A 17,316-nucleotide genomic window follows, 5' to 3' on the forward strand; every position below is an offset into this window, starting at 1 on the left:
CCCATGATGAAAGAGTGGGCGCTGGCTCTTGGATGCAAGCGAGAGAGTGCGAAGCATTTTGTCTGTAAACAGATCACAATGCTTGTACCCGCCCAAACGTAAGAGCAGCATGCTCTTCCCCCAAACACACAAAACAAAACTGGTGTGTGTCCATTTCAGCCAGAGAGCGTAAACACGGGAACACACACTGCTTGCTTTGCTTCACACTCATTCTTGGAAAGGAGAAAAGGTTTTCTGTGAACTGCCTAACAAATTCTATCCCCTAACAGAGGAAAAGAAAGTTCTGACAGCTTGAGAAGCACAACACACACAGAGTGGTCTGAAGACAAAAGACCTGACGATGCACCTGTGACGCATCTATTTATAGCCCTGCTTCAGGTAATATCCTGATGATGTCACCAGCAGAGGCTATAAATTCTAGTCAATTTCATTGACGTGTTGCACACATATTCACAGCTGGTCACTCCTAAAGACATTCCCAAAGCATCATCAAAGTTTAGCTTTTTGATAAGCAACATTCAACTATCCCAACAAACAATGAAATCCACAAGGTAAAACATCACATAATGTTTAGTGGTAGTGCTTTCAATATAGCAAAGTGTGAATATAATTTACAAATAACTCCTTGTTTTTATTAGCATTTTTCATACTGTCCCAAGTTTTTCGGAATTGGGGGTTTCAATTGCTAATAGAACTAGTAAAAACTTTTTACTATACTTAGATTTTTGCAAATTTATATTGTTCATTGTATCACAGCAGTTTTCTTGTGAAATGAACATTAGAGGAGCTACAACAACTTTCACTTTTAAATAAATTACAAGTAAAACAACAGATTATCCCTTCATAATCACATTCCTTTCACCCTCTTCCTCACACAATGCTATCCAATGATATCGAAACACTTTTACCATAGTGCGTGACTTGTACATGCTTGTTCAAATGTGATCAAGTTACTCAGTAGCTCAACTGATAGAGTGTTGCACTTGCAATGCGAAGCACTGGGGTACAAGTACTGAAGAGTATATGAGTAAAAACATGAGCTAAAAGTGTCATAGAATAACCTCAAAATGGCATGTTTGCTTCAGCAATTAAGTTTATAATATCACATCTGATTTTCAGGGTTTAGGGTAGGGAGTTTTGTTTATTTTAAACTTGATAGGGCATTAAACTTCAAAATATCACCTGTTTTTCATCTCACATTTGTTTTAATGAAACTATCTGTTTGGGTTAAGGTTTAAGGTAGAGAAGTCGATTTTGTCGATTTAAAACTCAGTAGAGCATTAACCTTGAAAACTTCAGCTGTGCTGGGAGAATATGTAACTTGCTTTTACCACCACACCATGAACATTTAGCATCATAACTGCCACAATACGTGTAATGAACCATGTAATGTAATTTTGAAATTATCGCCACAGTCACATATTTTTCATGAGATCAGGCTGGGTTTATTTTGACTAATACAGTAGAAATTAAGTTGCACTACATACTTGTCATACAGCACAATTTCAGGAGTCCAGATGGAGTCTGAGGGCACCCTGATAGAAGTGATACCCAAATAATTATCCGGATTCCACCGGAGCTTCATGTCTCTCCACTCCTGAGTGTAGAGACAAAGAAATGTATCTGCAGAGGTGAACCCCACATAAATAAAATAGTCGTGAAAGCTGTGTGGTTGGGGGGGGGTATTTTAAAGGGAACATATACTGTAACAGTAATAGCGCAATTAATTAATGCCTTCCATAAACCATTATCAAACTGCAGACAATATGAAGGTAGAATTGTAGAATTGTAATGGAATTATTAGAAATTATCTGCTTTACCTGTTTCATCCACACATTGGTGGTCATCAGCTGGTTCTTCTCATCCTAACAGACAAAACCCCAGATGTTATCAACAAGGTGTTTTTTTTTTATTTACTTATTTTTAACCAATTAAAACAACCTTGGGGTCTCTCACATTTCAAACAGAGCATGAGGGACAACAATAACTGCTATGACAACAGTAAATATGTATTTTCCTATGTTTACTGTAAATCATTTAAGATTTAAAGTTTAATGTGATGTGAGATTCTCCAGGGTGATGACAATAAAACAGTGTTTCACGATCAAGTCTGCTCACCACATCCACCAGCTGGGAAATAGCCAGTCCAAATTTCACCTGCACTGTTCCATTTAGATCCTCCACTGGTCTCACCCATTTCTGATAGTTTCTGAAGAGATGTTTAAAAAGTTTGTCCTCTGTCTTGGCATAGGAAGACAGCACAGGAGGCCCTTAAACAAAAGAACATCTTCATGTTAATCAGTCTCATATTTAATCATGAGGGGTTGTTGCACTTAATAATAATAATTAGATGGCAACTTTCCCAGACACATCGACTACAAAGGCTTGTCAAATTTGTGAAACTTCAGTTGACACTTTGTCAATGAGCGTATTGATGTAAACCTTTGGTTCTGAAACAATAATGCACCTGCCAGATTGTCAAATTTAAAGCTACAGATTTTTGGGGGAATTTTAAAGGAGGTATCATGCTTTATCTTTATTACCCCACCATGACTGGCCAGGTCAACTTTTTGAACACTGAATAGGTGTTGATCACATGTAAATTGTGGCAGACATGGTAATCAGATGCACGTCAGCAAGTTGTGAAAGTTCAGGAAAAAATGTTTTTGCAGCTTAATTCTGATAGTATTTTTGAACAGGATAAGACGTTTTGAGTTCTGAAAGATACATTATGTTTTCATAGTAGCTTATACCTCGAAAATTTATGAAATGCCCATGAGTGACCATGAAACAATTATTTTTTTTTTAAATCAAACCTGCCAAAGTGCCATTTGCTTCAATTTGCAGCCTACTTGATGAACGCTCATGAAACTCATTTGATGTTGTGTTATTTGGATTCCAGCAGCTGCTGTTATCATTCTGACATCCTGTATGAGCTGATTTATCTTTCCTGCATTTTGAGTCACTAGGGAACCCCCAACATGATTTGCTGGACACATGTTCATGTATGCCGGGGCAGATTGAATCCATAGATAGAGATTTATGAATCTCTGGGTGTGAAATTGGTTTAGCTGATCTGGGTTGTGTTAGCATCACTGGGGGTGGGATGCTCTACAAAGGAAAATGTCACACTATGTCTTTACAGCCTTACTACACTCCGTAGCCTGCATATGTATGGACAACAGAGTGCAATTTGTGGGCTATTTTGATTAATTATGATATATTTTCAGTATCTTCAGTTTATTATGTATGACACTGGAATAAGGTAAGGTAAAATGGACAAAAACATTGCTGGCTCATCTTGTACTCGTGGGCGTATCCAATTATGTTTTTTTACCAATAAAATGTTCTGTAGAATGAGAATGTTTCCTACAACGAATACCACCTACTTTTGACTATCAATAGAGTGCAAAAGTCTGGTTCCTGAAGTAAAAACTACTTTATTTTTTCATTGGGGAATATATTTTTAATGATAGCTTATAAACCACGAGCTCAGAGGTTGTTAATTGATGGTATAGTATATGCTTCTTTTGAAGACATCAGTCCATGGTATTTCATCTTCATTTTGACATAATCATGTTTAATAGCAGATTTTCTGGTGAAGAACTACACTATCCAATGATCTTGAAGAGAAACGTTCTATCATTTTATAATTTTTTTCTGAACTGGACGTTGGTCAGTATATCTGCATTTTACCTATTAAATGTGTGGAAAGACCTAAATAGCATTTATTGATTGATGCAGTATGTGCTTCTAAGTTAGCTCTATTTTTAGACATTAATTGGATTTTGCGATTTTAGCTCAGCCAGTCCAAAGCCAGCTGCAGATGGTAATCCAGTTTCAGCTTGTTTGTCCATGCCTGTGGTTCTGGTCCCCCTCAATCAATATGAGGCTGATTAGGAAATACATTACTCCTGACGTCACACTGTCACACCCAACCTGTACTCACATTTAAATGGATAATCAGATGGAAAACCATGACTTTGCATCAGCAATTATCATATCACATTTATTTTATTCATATTTTAAAATCGATAGAGTATTAACCTTCAAAATATCACCTGTTTTTCATATCTGGAAACTCCATTGTTCTCCCAAGAAGACAGCACATATAGATTGAAACTTTCAAACTACACATAGCAATATACACCATTCAGCCACAACATTAAAACCATCTGCCTAATGTTGTGTAGGTCCCCCTCGTGCCGCCAAAAGAGCGCCAACCCGCATCTCAGAATAGCATTCTGAGATTATATTCTTCTCACCACAATTGTACAGAGCGGTTATCTGAGTTACTGTAGACTTTGTCAGTTAGAACCAGTCTGTAGTGATGGGTATTCCAGCTCTTTTGAGTGAGCCGGCTCTTATGGCTCCTAAACGGCTCTTTAAAAAAATATGTTTTGTATTTTTTTCAAGTCAAACAATTTGCGATAGTTTGATTAGTTTGATAGTTTGATTGTTAAAAAGTGGCTAGTAAATTTCTCCACTGCTGTTAGCTAAACATTTTACATCCACACCCGTCCACACCAGGTTTTAGGGCATAATATGAAGTTATATTATGCCCTAAAACCTGGTGTGGACGGGGCTTAAACCGGAAGTGTGTTAAAATTCAATGAAACGCCCATTTTTAAATGTTACTCTTACGTTTATAGTTTATATTAATAAAATATGCCTTGTAGATGCCTTTGCATAATAATAGCCTAATAATAATCATTATTATTATTATTACTATTACTTAATTATTTTATACTTGTTATTTAATTAAATTATAATTTAATGATTCTTTTATTTTACCAGATGATGCTGAATTTGTTGGCCACATTAGCTGTGGAATATGTTGTTAAATGGTTTCTCCTGGTATTTCTGATATTAATATATTCCTGAAACAGAATTTTCATTTGTTGTGCATTTTACCAAGTGTCAAAGGTCTAATACTATCAAAGGTCTAGCTAGAGAAAATAATTAGACCTGATGTGGATTTTCTTTATTTCATTTAAAAAAATGATTGAGCCTGGTTACAGGTTCATGTAAGAGCTAGAACTAGAATTTTAGCTAAGCATAAAGCTAAATGTTCACATGACAATTTACACAAGGGTAATTGTTTCTGCTGCTCCAAACTTGCTTCAACACCCAGAGAGTGTACAAAATGATTGGTTGTTTTTATGATAAAATTTAATTAAAACATAAAACATGTAATCCAGAATTTTTTTTAAGGAAAATGCAGAATTTGCAACTGCATGACTTTGTACAGTTCTTATAATCAGTTCATTTTCTGTGTTTTTACCAGTAATCTGAGGTTATTTGTTTGTTGCCGAAGTATTGATTTAGTATTGAAACTGAGGTACCAGGGCTGGTATCGTACCAAAGCCAAAATTTTGGTACTGAGCAACCCTAGCACTATTCACAGCTATTAGCTGTAATACTGTTATCCATACTGCCAGATGCAGTACTTCCTTTAGCTGAGGAGCAAGACACAGCCACATTATTCATCAATCTCGCCAGACACAGAGACCTTAAACTGAGGTTTGAAGAGGCCAGTCACATCAGCCCTCCAGAAGCAAGCAGACAAGTGACAATACAGCCAGGCTTTAGCCCAGCCAGGATACGACTAAGTTAGATTTTAGTTGTTCCCAGCACACACTCTCTAAAGGAGGGACTGGCTGCAACGTTTGCTTGATAGAAATTAGTGAAAGTAGATGGAGATGATCATGTGGTGGCTTCACAAGTCCCTTTCAGAGAGACACCCTGCCACAAAGAGGCAGAATGTCTGAGAACCACACCATGTGTTGCCAGCTCGAAGCCACCAGGGCCTGGGTAGCTCAGTGGTAAAGACGCCGACCACCACCCCTGGAGTTCGCTAGTTCAAATCTCAGGGTGTGCTGAGTGACTCCAGCTTCTCCTAAGCAACCAAACCAGGCAACTGAGTGACCCAAGCTTCTCCAAAGCAACCAAATTGGCCCCTAGGGAGGGTAGGGTCACATAGGGTAACCTCCTCGTGATCGCCACGTCTCAGGCGCAGAGGAAGCTGAGATTCGTCCTCTGTCACCCGGATTGAGGCGAGTCACTACGTGACCATGGGGACTTAAAAGCACAGTGGGAATTGGGCATTCCAAATTGGGTGAAAAAGGGGGAAAAATCCCCACCAAAAACAAAAAACAAACAAAAGTGAAATCCAAAAAAAAAAATACTGTAAGCATGAAAGAAACATAAAACATGAACTTGACTAGTCTTGACATATATTGGCTTGACATAAACTTTGACTTAACATAGCATGACAACATTACCAAACACATAATAACTGACAAAGGACAATGGTAAACATGAGGGCTTATATACATGGACAAGGGGTAAAACAATTATGAGGGAACCAATGAACAGACAGAACTGATAACAAGATAATCAAACAATAAACCAATGAAAACAACACACATGAACATGGAGAGAAACATGAAATCACATTTCTAGGGAACCACATGACACGAAACAAGAAATAAACTTTCAAAATGAACAAACACGTCAAACATTACAGAGCTTATAGCTAACAAGCTATCCACATAACTACTTTCATAGCTTGATAGCTGAGTGGAAGCTAATGTGTAAACTTGTATAGCAGAAAACTGTGTAACACCACTGCCGCTGTTTTTCTCTTGACTCGGCAGGTGTAAATTCTTCTTGTTTTACAACCTGCCTCTAATTGATTGCCAGTATTAAAATAGTCAGCATTTGAATGAGCATTACATTTATATAGCACTTTTCTGACACGACACTTAAAGCACTTGACACAGTGAACTCTCCTCAAACACCACTCCAGCAGCCACAGTGCACCAGTATACTCACCACACACCAGCTATTGGTGGAGAGGAGAGAGTAGAGTTATTGAGCCAATTGATGGATGGGGATTATTAAGAGGCCATGATTGAGAAGGGCCAATGGGGGGAATTAAGCAAGGACACTGGGATTACACCCATACTCTTCACAAGAAGTGCTTCAGGATTTTTAATGACCAAGGAGAGACAGAACCTCAGTTTAACATCTCATCCATTGGACAATGCCTTTTTACAGTATAGTGTTCCCATCACTATACTGGGGCATTAGGACCCACACATCCCACACATCCCACACATCACCCCCTGCTGGCCTCTCTAATACTTCATCCAGCAACAACCTAAGTTTTCCCCAGGAGGATTCCATCCAGGTACTGACCAGGCTCAACCCTGCTTAGCTTCAGTGGGTAACTGGACTTAAGCTACAGGGTGATATGGCTGCTGTCGACAGCATTTAACTGATACTAAACAGTACTACGGATGTTTATATAGTTATATTTTTAATTTGTTATTTATATAAATGGTCAGCAACAGACTGATACTGAATATACATTAATTATGTTTATTTAGCTATTTATTGTATTTTATTTATTCTTTATTCTTATTTGTTAATTTCTAGAATGTGTTGACAATGTATAATAATAATGTTAAATATTCTTTGATAAAATATTTGTTGCATAGTCATATCAGTGCAAAATCGGTGCACATTCCACACAGTAAAGGTCTGTTTTCATTCCAGCTCAAAAATGTACTTTATCGGTAATCAGTGAATTTTCAATCCCATATAGTCAGACTCTAATATTTTCATAGTGACTTTAACAAAACTAACATTATTAATGTTAACATTACAGTCAAAATGCCATTATTAAAATGTAGACAATTTTGTTCTGTGGCTGGATGCTCATTGGAAGCCTAGATCTGATGGAAATTAAAGTGTTTAGATCTCAAATAAAGCAACCGCAAATGGACACATGAAGAGCTGTAGTGAAAAGAGACAGTTTGATATGTGCAGTACTGACAACTGTAGTAAACATCATATCTTTGGTTGGTGAACAACATTAATGAGGGCTAATTGTAAGTTTGATAGGCAGAGCTCTAAAAGGGACAATAGATCACTCCCATTATAATAAATTAACTTTTTTGGACTCAAGATGTCACTGAGTATGGCTGTTGCGTTGCGAGCTCCGAAACAACACTGCAGTTTATTGTTTGTTTTGTTTACAGTTTTTAGTTTTTTTTCGTCCATTACACACCGAAATCCGGACTTCAGATTCCTCAATGCCGACCCGTTGTTTACAGACATGCCAGAGGAGTGGGAGATGTTCCGTCCGCCTCTGATGACGACATCGAGGTTTACACTGATCGCGTAAAGCGTTTCATCAGGAAGTGCCAAGAGGAAGTTGTGCCAACCAAAACAGTACGGATCTACCCCAACCAGAAACCATGGGTTAACGGCGATGTTCGGGCAGCACTTAATGCACGGACCTCCGCTTTTAATTCTGGGAATGCGGAGGAGCGTAAACAAGCCAGTTATGACCTCCGTAACTCTATCAGTGCAGCCAAATGCCAGTACAGGCACAAAATTGAAGGACAGTTCAACACCACCAACTCCAGAAGTATGTGGCAGGGAATTAACATCATCACGGACAACAAATGGAATACAAATTCCGCTGTGAACACCGCTGCCTCTCTCCTGGATGAGCTTAATAAATTTTATGCTCGTTTCGAGGACAACAACACCGCCCTCGTGGAGAGAGCACTCGCGGCCGACACTACAGAGGTTGGTTCACTCTCCGTCTCTGTTGCGATCCTTCCGAGGGGTGAACATCCGTAAAGCCGCGGGTCCAGACGGCATTCCGGGCCGTGTCATCAGAGCATACGCGAACCAACTGGCTAGTGTTTTTACGGACATTTTCAACCTGTCCCTCTCCCTGTCTATAGTCCCCACATGCTTCAAAATGTCAACCATTGTGCCTGTACCGAAGCAAGCCAAAATCACTTGCCTAAATGACTGGCGTCCTGTTGCTCTGACCCCCATCATCAGCAAATGCTTTGAGAGGTTAATCAGAGATCACACCTGCTCTGTGCTGCCCACCTCTTTGGAACCATTGCAGTTTGCCTACAGCAACAACCACTCTACTGATGATGCCATTGCATCTACAATACACACTGCTCTCTCCCACCTGGAAAAAAGGAACACGTATGTGAGAATGCTGTTTGTAGACTACAGCTCAGCATTCAACACCATAGTGCCCTCCAAGCTTGATGAGAAACTCCGGGCTCTGGGTTTAAACAGCTCGCTGTGCAGCTGGATCCTGGATTTCCTGTCAGGCAGACGTCAGGTGGTTAGAATGGGCTGCAACATCTCCTCATCACTGACCCTCAACACTGCAGCCCTGCAGGGCTGCGTTCTCAGCCCACTCCTGTATTCCCTGTACACACATGACTGTGTGGCAACACATAGCTCCAATGCCATCATTAAGTTTGCTGACGATACGACGGTGGTAGGTCTGATCACTGACAATGATGAAACAGCCTACAGAGAGGAGGTGCACACTCTGACACACTGGTGTCAGGAGCACAACCTCTCCCTCAATGTCAGTAAGACCAAGGAGATTGTGGTGGACTTCAGGAGGAAAGACAGAGAACACAGCCCCATCACCATTAATGGAGCACCAGTGGAGAGAGTCAGCAGCTTCAAGTTCCTCTGTGTTTTGATTACTGAGGAACTCACATGGTCCGTCCACACTGAGGCCATTGTGAAGAAGGCTCACCAGCGCCTCTTCTTCCTGAGACGGCTGAGGAAGTTTGGAATGAACCACCACATCCTCACACGGTTCTACACCAGCACTGTAGAGAGCATCCTGACTGGCTGCATCACTGTCTGGTACGGCAATAGCACAGCCCACAACCGCAAAGACCTGCAAAGGGTGGTGCGAACTGCCAGAAACATCATCGGAGGTGAGCTTCCCTCCCTCCAGGACATATATAACAGGCGGTGTGTGAATAAAGCTCGAAGGATCATCAGAGACTCCAGCCACCTAAGTCATGGTCTGCTCTAACTGCTTCCATCAGGCAGGCGGTATCGCAGCATCAGGACCCGCACCAGCCAACTCCATGACAGCTTCATCCCCAAGCAGTCAGACTTTTGAACACTTGATCTCTTACGATCAACAATCAGCACTGCACTTTATTAATCTTCATCTTATATCCCACACTGGACTGTCAAATATATTCTACACAATATAAATACTGCATATACATTTTTATATACTCTTATTTTTTATTTTTATTGTATGTGTATTCTATATTGTGTGTATTGTTTACTGTACATTGTATATTAGTATTGTGTTGTGTAAGTATATGTACATTTGATATGTAAATTGTGTTGTGTTAATATGTTGTTTATTATAAATTGGTTTCCCCTTCTGTCGCTCTCTCCACGTTGTGTCGGAGAAGCGACACTAGGGGTCTCTCTTGAGCGCCGATATCCACCTCTGATCTATGAAAAAAGGCCAATGAGAGTTGGCAGCCAGTATTTGCATGTCCCGCCCCCGGACATACGGGTATTTAAGCAGCGCAAATACGGGAGTTCATTCAGAAAATTTCTTCGGAGCCGATGGTCTGTCTGCAGTTTCCTGTGAGTTTACACACCACTACGTTCCTGTTTCCTCTGATGATCTGAATGCTGTTGGATTTGACGGCGCACAACAGCGGCTTTCTCCTACTTTGCACGCCGTGCATTGTTGCCCCTAAGCGCTTCGACAGCGCAGACACACACACACATACTGTGTATTAAAAGAGTTATGTCCCTTAAAAGAGTGAATTTCTCTAAAAGAGCAAAACACAGCGGCGTTGAACGTCCTTTTCAGGACGCGTCTTTTTTAAAATGCCCTTCCGCCCCTGTGTTGTTCCTGGATGCGGTAGAAGCCTCTCTGCTTCAGACGGCCACAGGCGCTGTCTCGTGTGAACATGACCATGACCACGTTGCGGTCGCAGCTTGCTTTCAACAGAAAGCAAGCCACCCCAGCCGCACCCCGCATTGTTCCTTCTTCCCACGGGATTGAGGACGATGCAGTTGGCGCTGGGGGCGATTTGGGGGCGGCAGCGGGTGCAGTTTCGCCGGATAGCCCCCCGCGAACCTCCCGTTCCCCGACACGCTCGCGGCGTTAGCGGCTCGCCTCATGGCCTGGCTGTCTATCCTCCCGAGCCCGAAGCAGATGAGCTCGCCGCCGCATTGGAGAGTGTGATGTCTGATGCCGAGGACTCCCCTGGACTGCCGCCTTCGGGCCAGCAGGCCCAGGCTGAGGCCGGCAGCTCAGATGTCTGACATGCTTTCCGGGCCGCCGTGAGCGTGGGGTTGGATTGGAACCCTCCATCCTCCCCACAGCCTTCACGGTTGGATGACTGGTTCCTGGGGGCAGCACGCCGTTCGCGACCACGCATCCCCGGTCCCGTTTTTCCGGAGGTGCATGATGAGCTGGCGTCTACGTGGAGAGCCCCGCTCTCCGCTCGTCTAGGTGCCACCCGCTCCACTCTCACCACCCTCGACAGCGGAGAGCGCCACGGATACGGGCGATTCCCCAGGTCGATAGGGCAGTTAGCGTACCATCTATGCCCCGGTAGCCCTACCTCCTGGCGTGGCCGCCCCGTACTCCCATCCAAGCCCTGTAGGACAACATCCTCGCTCAACGCGAAGGCCTACAGTGCGGCTGGACGCGCTGCCTCCGCCCTGCATGCGATGGCCCTCCTGCAAGTCCACCAGGCCAAAGCACTCATGCACGGGGGTGGACCTGATCCTGATCCTGACGAGTAGCCGGCATCCGCATTCTCAACTACCTCGACGACTGGCTCATCCTAGCACACTCTCGAGAGTTACTATGCACACACAGAGACCAGGTGCTCCGGCACCTCAGCCGCTTGGGGCTTCAGGTCAACTGGGAAAAGAGCAAGCTCACTCCGGTTCAGAGCATCTCTTTTCTTGGGTTGGAGTTAGACTCAGTCTCAATGACAGCACGTCTCACGAGCGAGCGTGCTCAGTCGGTGCTGGACTGCCTCGCTTCCTTCAAGCCAGGCACAGTGGTCCCTCCAAAACTTTTCCAGAGGCTCCTGGGGCATATGGCGTCCTCCGCGGCGGTCGCGCCGCTGGGGTTGATGCATATGAGACCACTCCAGCACTGGCTCCAGACTCGAGTCCCGAGACAAGCATGGCACCACGGCACGCATCGGGTAAGGATCACCCCAGCCTGCCTCAAAACACTCCGACCCTGGACAGACCTCTGCTTTTTACGGGCAGGAGTGCCCCTGCAGCAGGTGTCCCGATGCGTTCTGGTCACAACCGACGCCTCCCGGTCCGGGTGGAGTGCCGTTGGAAAGGGGCCCCGCTGCGTTGGCACATCAACTGCCTGGAGTTGCTGACCGTCCTTCTTGCCCTCAGGAAGTTCCTCTCGTTAGTTCGGGACAAACACGTCCTCGTGAGATCGGACAGCACCACTGTGGTGGCGTACATAAATCGCCAAGGCGGCGTACGCTCCCGCCACATGTCACAACTCGCCCGCCGTCTCCTCCTATGGAGCCAGCAGCGACTCAAGTCACTGCGTGCCACTCACATCCCCGGCAAGCTCAACGTCGTAGCGGACGCGCTATCACGACAACGCCTGCCCGGTGGGGAGTGGAGGCTTCACCCCCAGTCGGTCCAGCTGATTTGGGAACGGTTTGGCAAGGCCCAGGTAGACCTGTTCGCCTCCCAGGAAACCTCCCACTGCCCGCTCTGGTACGCCCTAACAGAGGCTCCCCTCGGGACAGACGCGCTGGCACACAGCTGGCCCTCGGGGCTGCGCAAGTACGCATTTCCCCCAGTGAGCATTCTCAGGGAGGTGCAAGGTCAGGGAGGACGAGGAGCAAGTCACGCTAGTGGCCCCCTACTGGCCCACTTGGTTCTCGGAACTCAGGCATCTCACGACAGCTCCTCCCTGGCGAATTCCCCTGAGGAAGGACCTCCTCTCTCAGGGACGGGGCACGCTCTGGCACCCGCGCCCAGACCTCTGGAACCTCCACGTCTGGTCCCTGGATGGGATGCGGAAGAGCTAGCCGGCTTACCGGCGACCGTTGTGAATACAATCAACCAAGCCAGAGCCCCCTCTACCAGGCACCTTTACGCCCTAAAGTGGCGCTTGTTCGCAGATTGGTGTTCTTCCCGAACTGAAGACCCGCAGAGATGCGTGATCAAGTCAGTGCTCCTGTTCCTACAGGAGAGGCTGGACAGGAGGCTGTCCCCATCCACCCTCAAGGTGTATGTTGCCGCCATTGCCGCCCACCACGATCCTGTAGACGGCAAGTCTTTGGGTAAGCACGACCTGATCCTCAGGTTCCTGAGAGGTGCCCGGAGGTTGAATCCCTCCTGGCCAGGCCTAGTTCCCTCCTGGGATCTCTCGGTAGTCTTGGCAGGACTCCAGAGACCTTCCTTCGAGCCGCTTGAATCAATTGGACTCAGGGCCCTCTCTCTTAAGACAGCCCTGCTGATCGCGCTCGCCTCTATCAAGAGGGTCGGGGACCTGCAAGCGTTCTCTGTCAGCGACACTTGCCTGGAGTTCGGTCCGGCGGATACGTCTGTGATCCTAAGACCGCGACCGGGCTATTTGCCCAAGGTTCCTACCACACCATTCCGAGATCAGGTAGTGAACCTGCAAGCTGCCCCGGAGGAGGCAGACCCAGCCCTTTCGTTGCTGTGTCCAGTGCGCGCCCTGCGCATTTACCTGGACCGCACACAGAGCACCAGACGCTCTGAGCAGCTCTTTGTCTGCTTTGGGGGACGGCAGAAAGGGAATGCCATCTCCAACAGAGGCTCGCCCACTGGGTTGTCGATGCCATCACACTGGCTTATCACACCCAGGCCGTGCCCCTACCCTTGCGGGTCCGAGCTCACTCAACAAGGGGTGTTACGTCCTCGTGGGCATTGGCCAAAGGCACCTCCCTAGCAGACATCTGTAGAGCCGCGGGTTGGGCAACACCCAACACCTTTGCGAGGTTTTACAACCTCTGCGTTGAGTCGGTTGTGTCTCGTGTTTTCTCAGGTCCGAGCCCGTAGAACTCGGTAACACGTAGACCGACCGGCCGGGTGGATCGCTTGCGCCCAACGCCCTTTTCCTGACGTCAAGGTAAAGTAGTGCGCCTTCTTCCCAGGGCGCCCCACTCCGAGTCGGGACCCTGGTCGATTCCTCCCCAGCCCTCCGGGTCCGCGGTTCAGCGGAGGAACTCGCCGACCCAAGCCACTGCGGGTACCCTGATGGCCACCCCGTACTGGTATAGGGGCTCCACAGGTAAAATAAGAAGGCCTCCAGTTCGGACTCCCCCTGTGTGTAATTCCACGGTTCTGTCCCCTTACGAGCGGACCCCGTGTCTCCCTTAGGCAGTTAAAGCTGCCCGATCGCCGTGCTGTAGCAACTCCCCTTTCGAGGCTGGATCTACCACCGCACCATACTTTCCACACGAGCCCTAAGACGGCCGTGTGACGTGTCTACCACTTTTCCTCCCCAAGAAAAAGGGCAGGTGTGGTCTCCGCGAGGGTCTGGGTAAGACCCCTTCCCTATATGCGTGTAAGGGCCCCGGCCGTGATTGCTCTATGCGAGAAACATAGAGAGAAAAGAGGCCCAGCCAGGCTGGCCCGTTCCCATGTTGGCAAACATCGCCTTGTTCCACTCCCAGGGTAACTAGAAGGATCCCGATGTTCTTATGGGGCATTGGGGAAGGGTACATGCAGCCAGGTACAGACGATGCGCGGCACTGGATGAAATCTGTATCGGCGGTTCACGTACACGGTTCAGCGCATGGCAAGATTGGAATGGGTCCCCTAGCGTCGCTTCTCCGACACAACGTGGAGAGAGCGACAGAAGGGGAACGTTTGGTTACGTATGTAACCTCCGTTCCCCGAGGGAGGGAAAGACACGTTGTGTCTTTCCTCCGCCATGTCGCTGAACCGAGCCACTGTTGTGGCGGACCATTTCCGGCTCCTCAGAAAAATCCTGAATGAACTCCTGTATTTGCGCCACTTAAATACCCGTATGTCCGGGGGCGGGACATGCAAATACTGGCTGCCAACTCTCATTGGCCTTTTTTCATCGATCAGAGGTGGATATCGGCGCTCAAGAGAGACCCCTAGTGTCGCTTCTCCGACACAACGTGTCATTCCCTCCCTCGGGGAACGGAGGTTACATACGTAATCAAACGATATATCTCATCACTGTCATGACTGCTAGGTTGCTCGGAACTGCACAGAAGACTGTCACCTACTGTTGCCCTTGTGTACATGGTAGTGTGACAATAAAGTGATTTGATTTGATTTGATTGAAGCTGCGCAAGTAAATTACTATTACATTTGATTATTTAGCAGATGCTTTAATCCAAAACGATTTACAAATTATGAACACAAAACAGAAATCCTCATGTTTTCTGCATGTCACGCAGACATTCAGTTTTATTGATTATAATAGGAGCAATACAATATTCCCGATCTCTCCGCAAAGGAAATAATTATGATGAATAAACTATGATACAACTTCATTGCCTCTCAACAACACGTCTGGATAAGTTAATTATATATTAAAAATAAATGACTCATTAAGGAAAATACGTTAACTCAGCTTCTTATTATTTAAGGATCCGGTAATGATACAGGAAGTGCTCCCAGGAGTAGTGATCCAATTCCTTAGTTATTTTTTACATCCTTGAAATGGTGTTTTGATGTCACCAGACCAAGTGGGTCATTCCTTATACATATAGAATATGTGAGATATATGAGAGATAGTCTTGATACGATACAGAACACCCTTTCAATCTTTCTGATATATGAATGTAACATCATAAGAAAGTGTTTCTCGGCTCTTCAAACTCAGATCACATCATTTAGATGGATGAATGTTTTTTTAACTGAATACACTAAATATTAAATTAAACAAATGAAGATACAATGCAAGGTAATCATCTCAGTAAAATTTACCAAATGATTTGTTTACCAACAATTTAAACTATTACCCTTAGGCTTCATTTTCTTTAAGCAAAATATATTATCTTCTTACTTTCTTTGAATTTTTGGATGAAATTACCTGGACATGTTCTTGGATGAGGCAATGAGCCAAGGTCAGAGAGACTCACCTATAGAGGTGCAGAGGACAGAACAACAGGCTAACAGCAGGAAAGATGTGACTGTGCTGTGAGCTGTTACCATGATTCCATCAGGAGCAGCAAAACCACACAGAAGACCTGCAAGCAGCCAGAAGTAAACCTCTTATTATATACAAATTACAGTCAGATATATTATTAAACACTTACAAGCACATTGACAATTAAATGCAAAAATAGACATGCAGTTAAGACAATGCGCATGCACAGGTACCTGTTCGTTGCATCTATTGCATCTTTCATGTGATTGTGAATGACCACAAATACATATATATATTTAATCATATATAGACCATATCATGTAAATATCTGTAGAAATACTACGAAGTTTTATGATGTACATGTGAACACACCTTTACATGAACAAAGACAGCATTCATCTATCCACATGTCTGGTGAGACTATACATACATCCACCAGTCTACAAATATCCAGTCTCTCTCTCTTTTTTCTGTCATTCTCTTTTTACTAACCTGATTATGAATTTGAAGAGAGTAGAATCTTCAGAATTTTTCTTTTCCATTTGGTTGCTGTGTGTCTATGCCGACCAGCATGTGTGCTGCTGCTTACACACACACACACACACACACACTGTACACTGTCATGCTCTCCTGCTCCTGCTCCTCCTCCACCTTCTCCAGAAAAGCAGCCCTGCCCCCTCCTTTCATTTTCCTGCTAAGAAGAATAATCCAATCACAGTTATAGATTGTCCATTCTCTTGTAAATTCTGCCCACTCTTGCCCAAACACACATATTCATTTTACACTAGCGGCCATATTACACTTACACACATGCATACTTTTAGGTTAATAAGGGGAGACTGAATATGATCTTTGCCTTTAGGACAATAAGTAATTATGTTCATATTATCAATGTTGTGTGCGATTTGGATGTTCCATTTTCCCTCTAACATTATAGATTTTCTCCACTGACGTTTAGGTTTAGGGTTGGGAGGTAATCAAATATGCATTTCTTTTCACTGTATTACATCATTTACAGCTAAAAACAATTCACTTTTGGTGCCCATCAGTGGAAATTTCTCCCGTCAACTGGAGCTCACACGTGCACTTATGTTCAAAAACACTTCCTGCTTTGGCCACTGGGAGCAGTGTTGCACATTTCGATAAGCAAAGATAATTTGCTCGAGAAATGTCAGCCTGCTGTTCTGAATTCACAGTGAGAGCAGTCTGCTGAATGTAGTTGGTTATGTCATCCAAACGTTAAAATGTATCACCCTACAAGTCATGCACTATAGTAAAGATGCTTAGATGTCATAAGATAGCATTGTGTGAGGAACATGGTGAAAAATAAGCAT

The 17,316-nt window shown here is 44.6% G+C and overlaps 1 protein-coding gene across 1 annotated transcript in view; it reads right to left on the reverse strand.

The window, feature by feature from the left end:
- The window catches only part of LOC127622852 (neuronal acetylcholine receptor subunit alpha-5-like), a 36,258-nt gene extending 19,645 nt beyond the window's left edge, over positions 1-16,613 (reverse strand). Inside the window, exons 1-5 of the mRNA XM_052096961.1 lie at positions 16,475-16,613; positions 15,975-16,082; positions 2,119-2,270; positions 1,821-1,865; positions 1,488-1,597 (exon numbers count right to left, since the gene is read on the reverse strand). Coding sequence (XP_051952921.1) covers positions 1,488-1,597; positions 1,821-1,865; positions 2,119-2,270; positions 15,975-16,047 — 380 coding nt within the window. The 5' untranslated portion in view covers positions 16,048-16,082; positions 16,475-16,613. The remainder of the gene's footprint in view (positions 1-1,487; positions 1,598-1,820; positions 1,866-2,118; positions 2,271-15,974; positions 16,083-16,474) is intronic.
- Positions 16,614-17,316: the final 703 nt, after the last annotated feature.

This window comes from Xyrauchen texanus, chromosome 29 (genome assembly GCF_025860055.1).
Source record: "Xyrauchen texanus isolate HMW12.3.18 chromosome 29, RBS_HiC_50CHRs, whole genome shotgun sequence".
NCBI classification, from domain to species: domain Eukaryota; kingdom Metazoa; phylum Chordata; class Actinopteri; order Cypriniformes; family Catostomidae; genus Xyrauchen; species Xyrauchen texanus.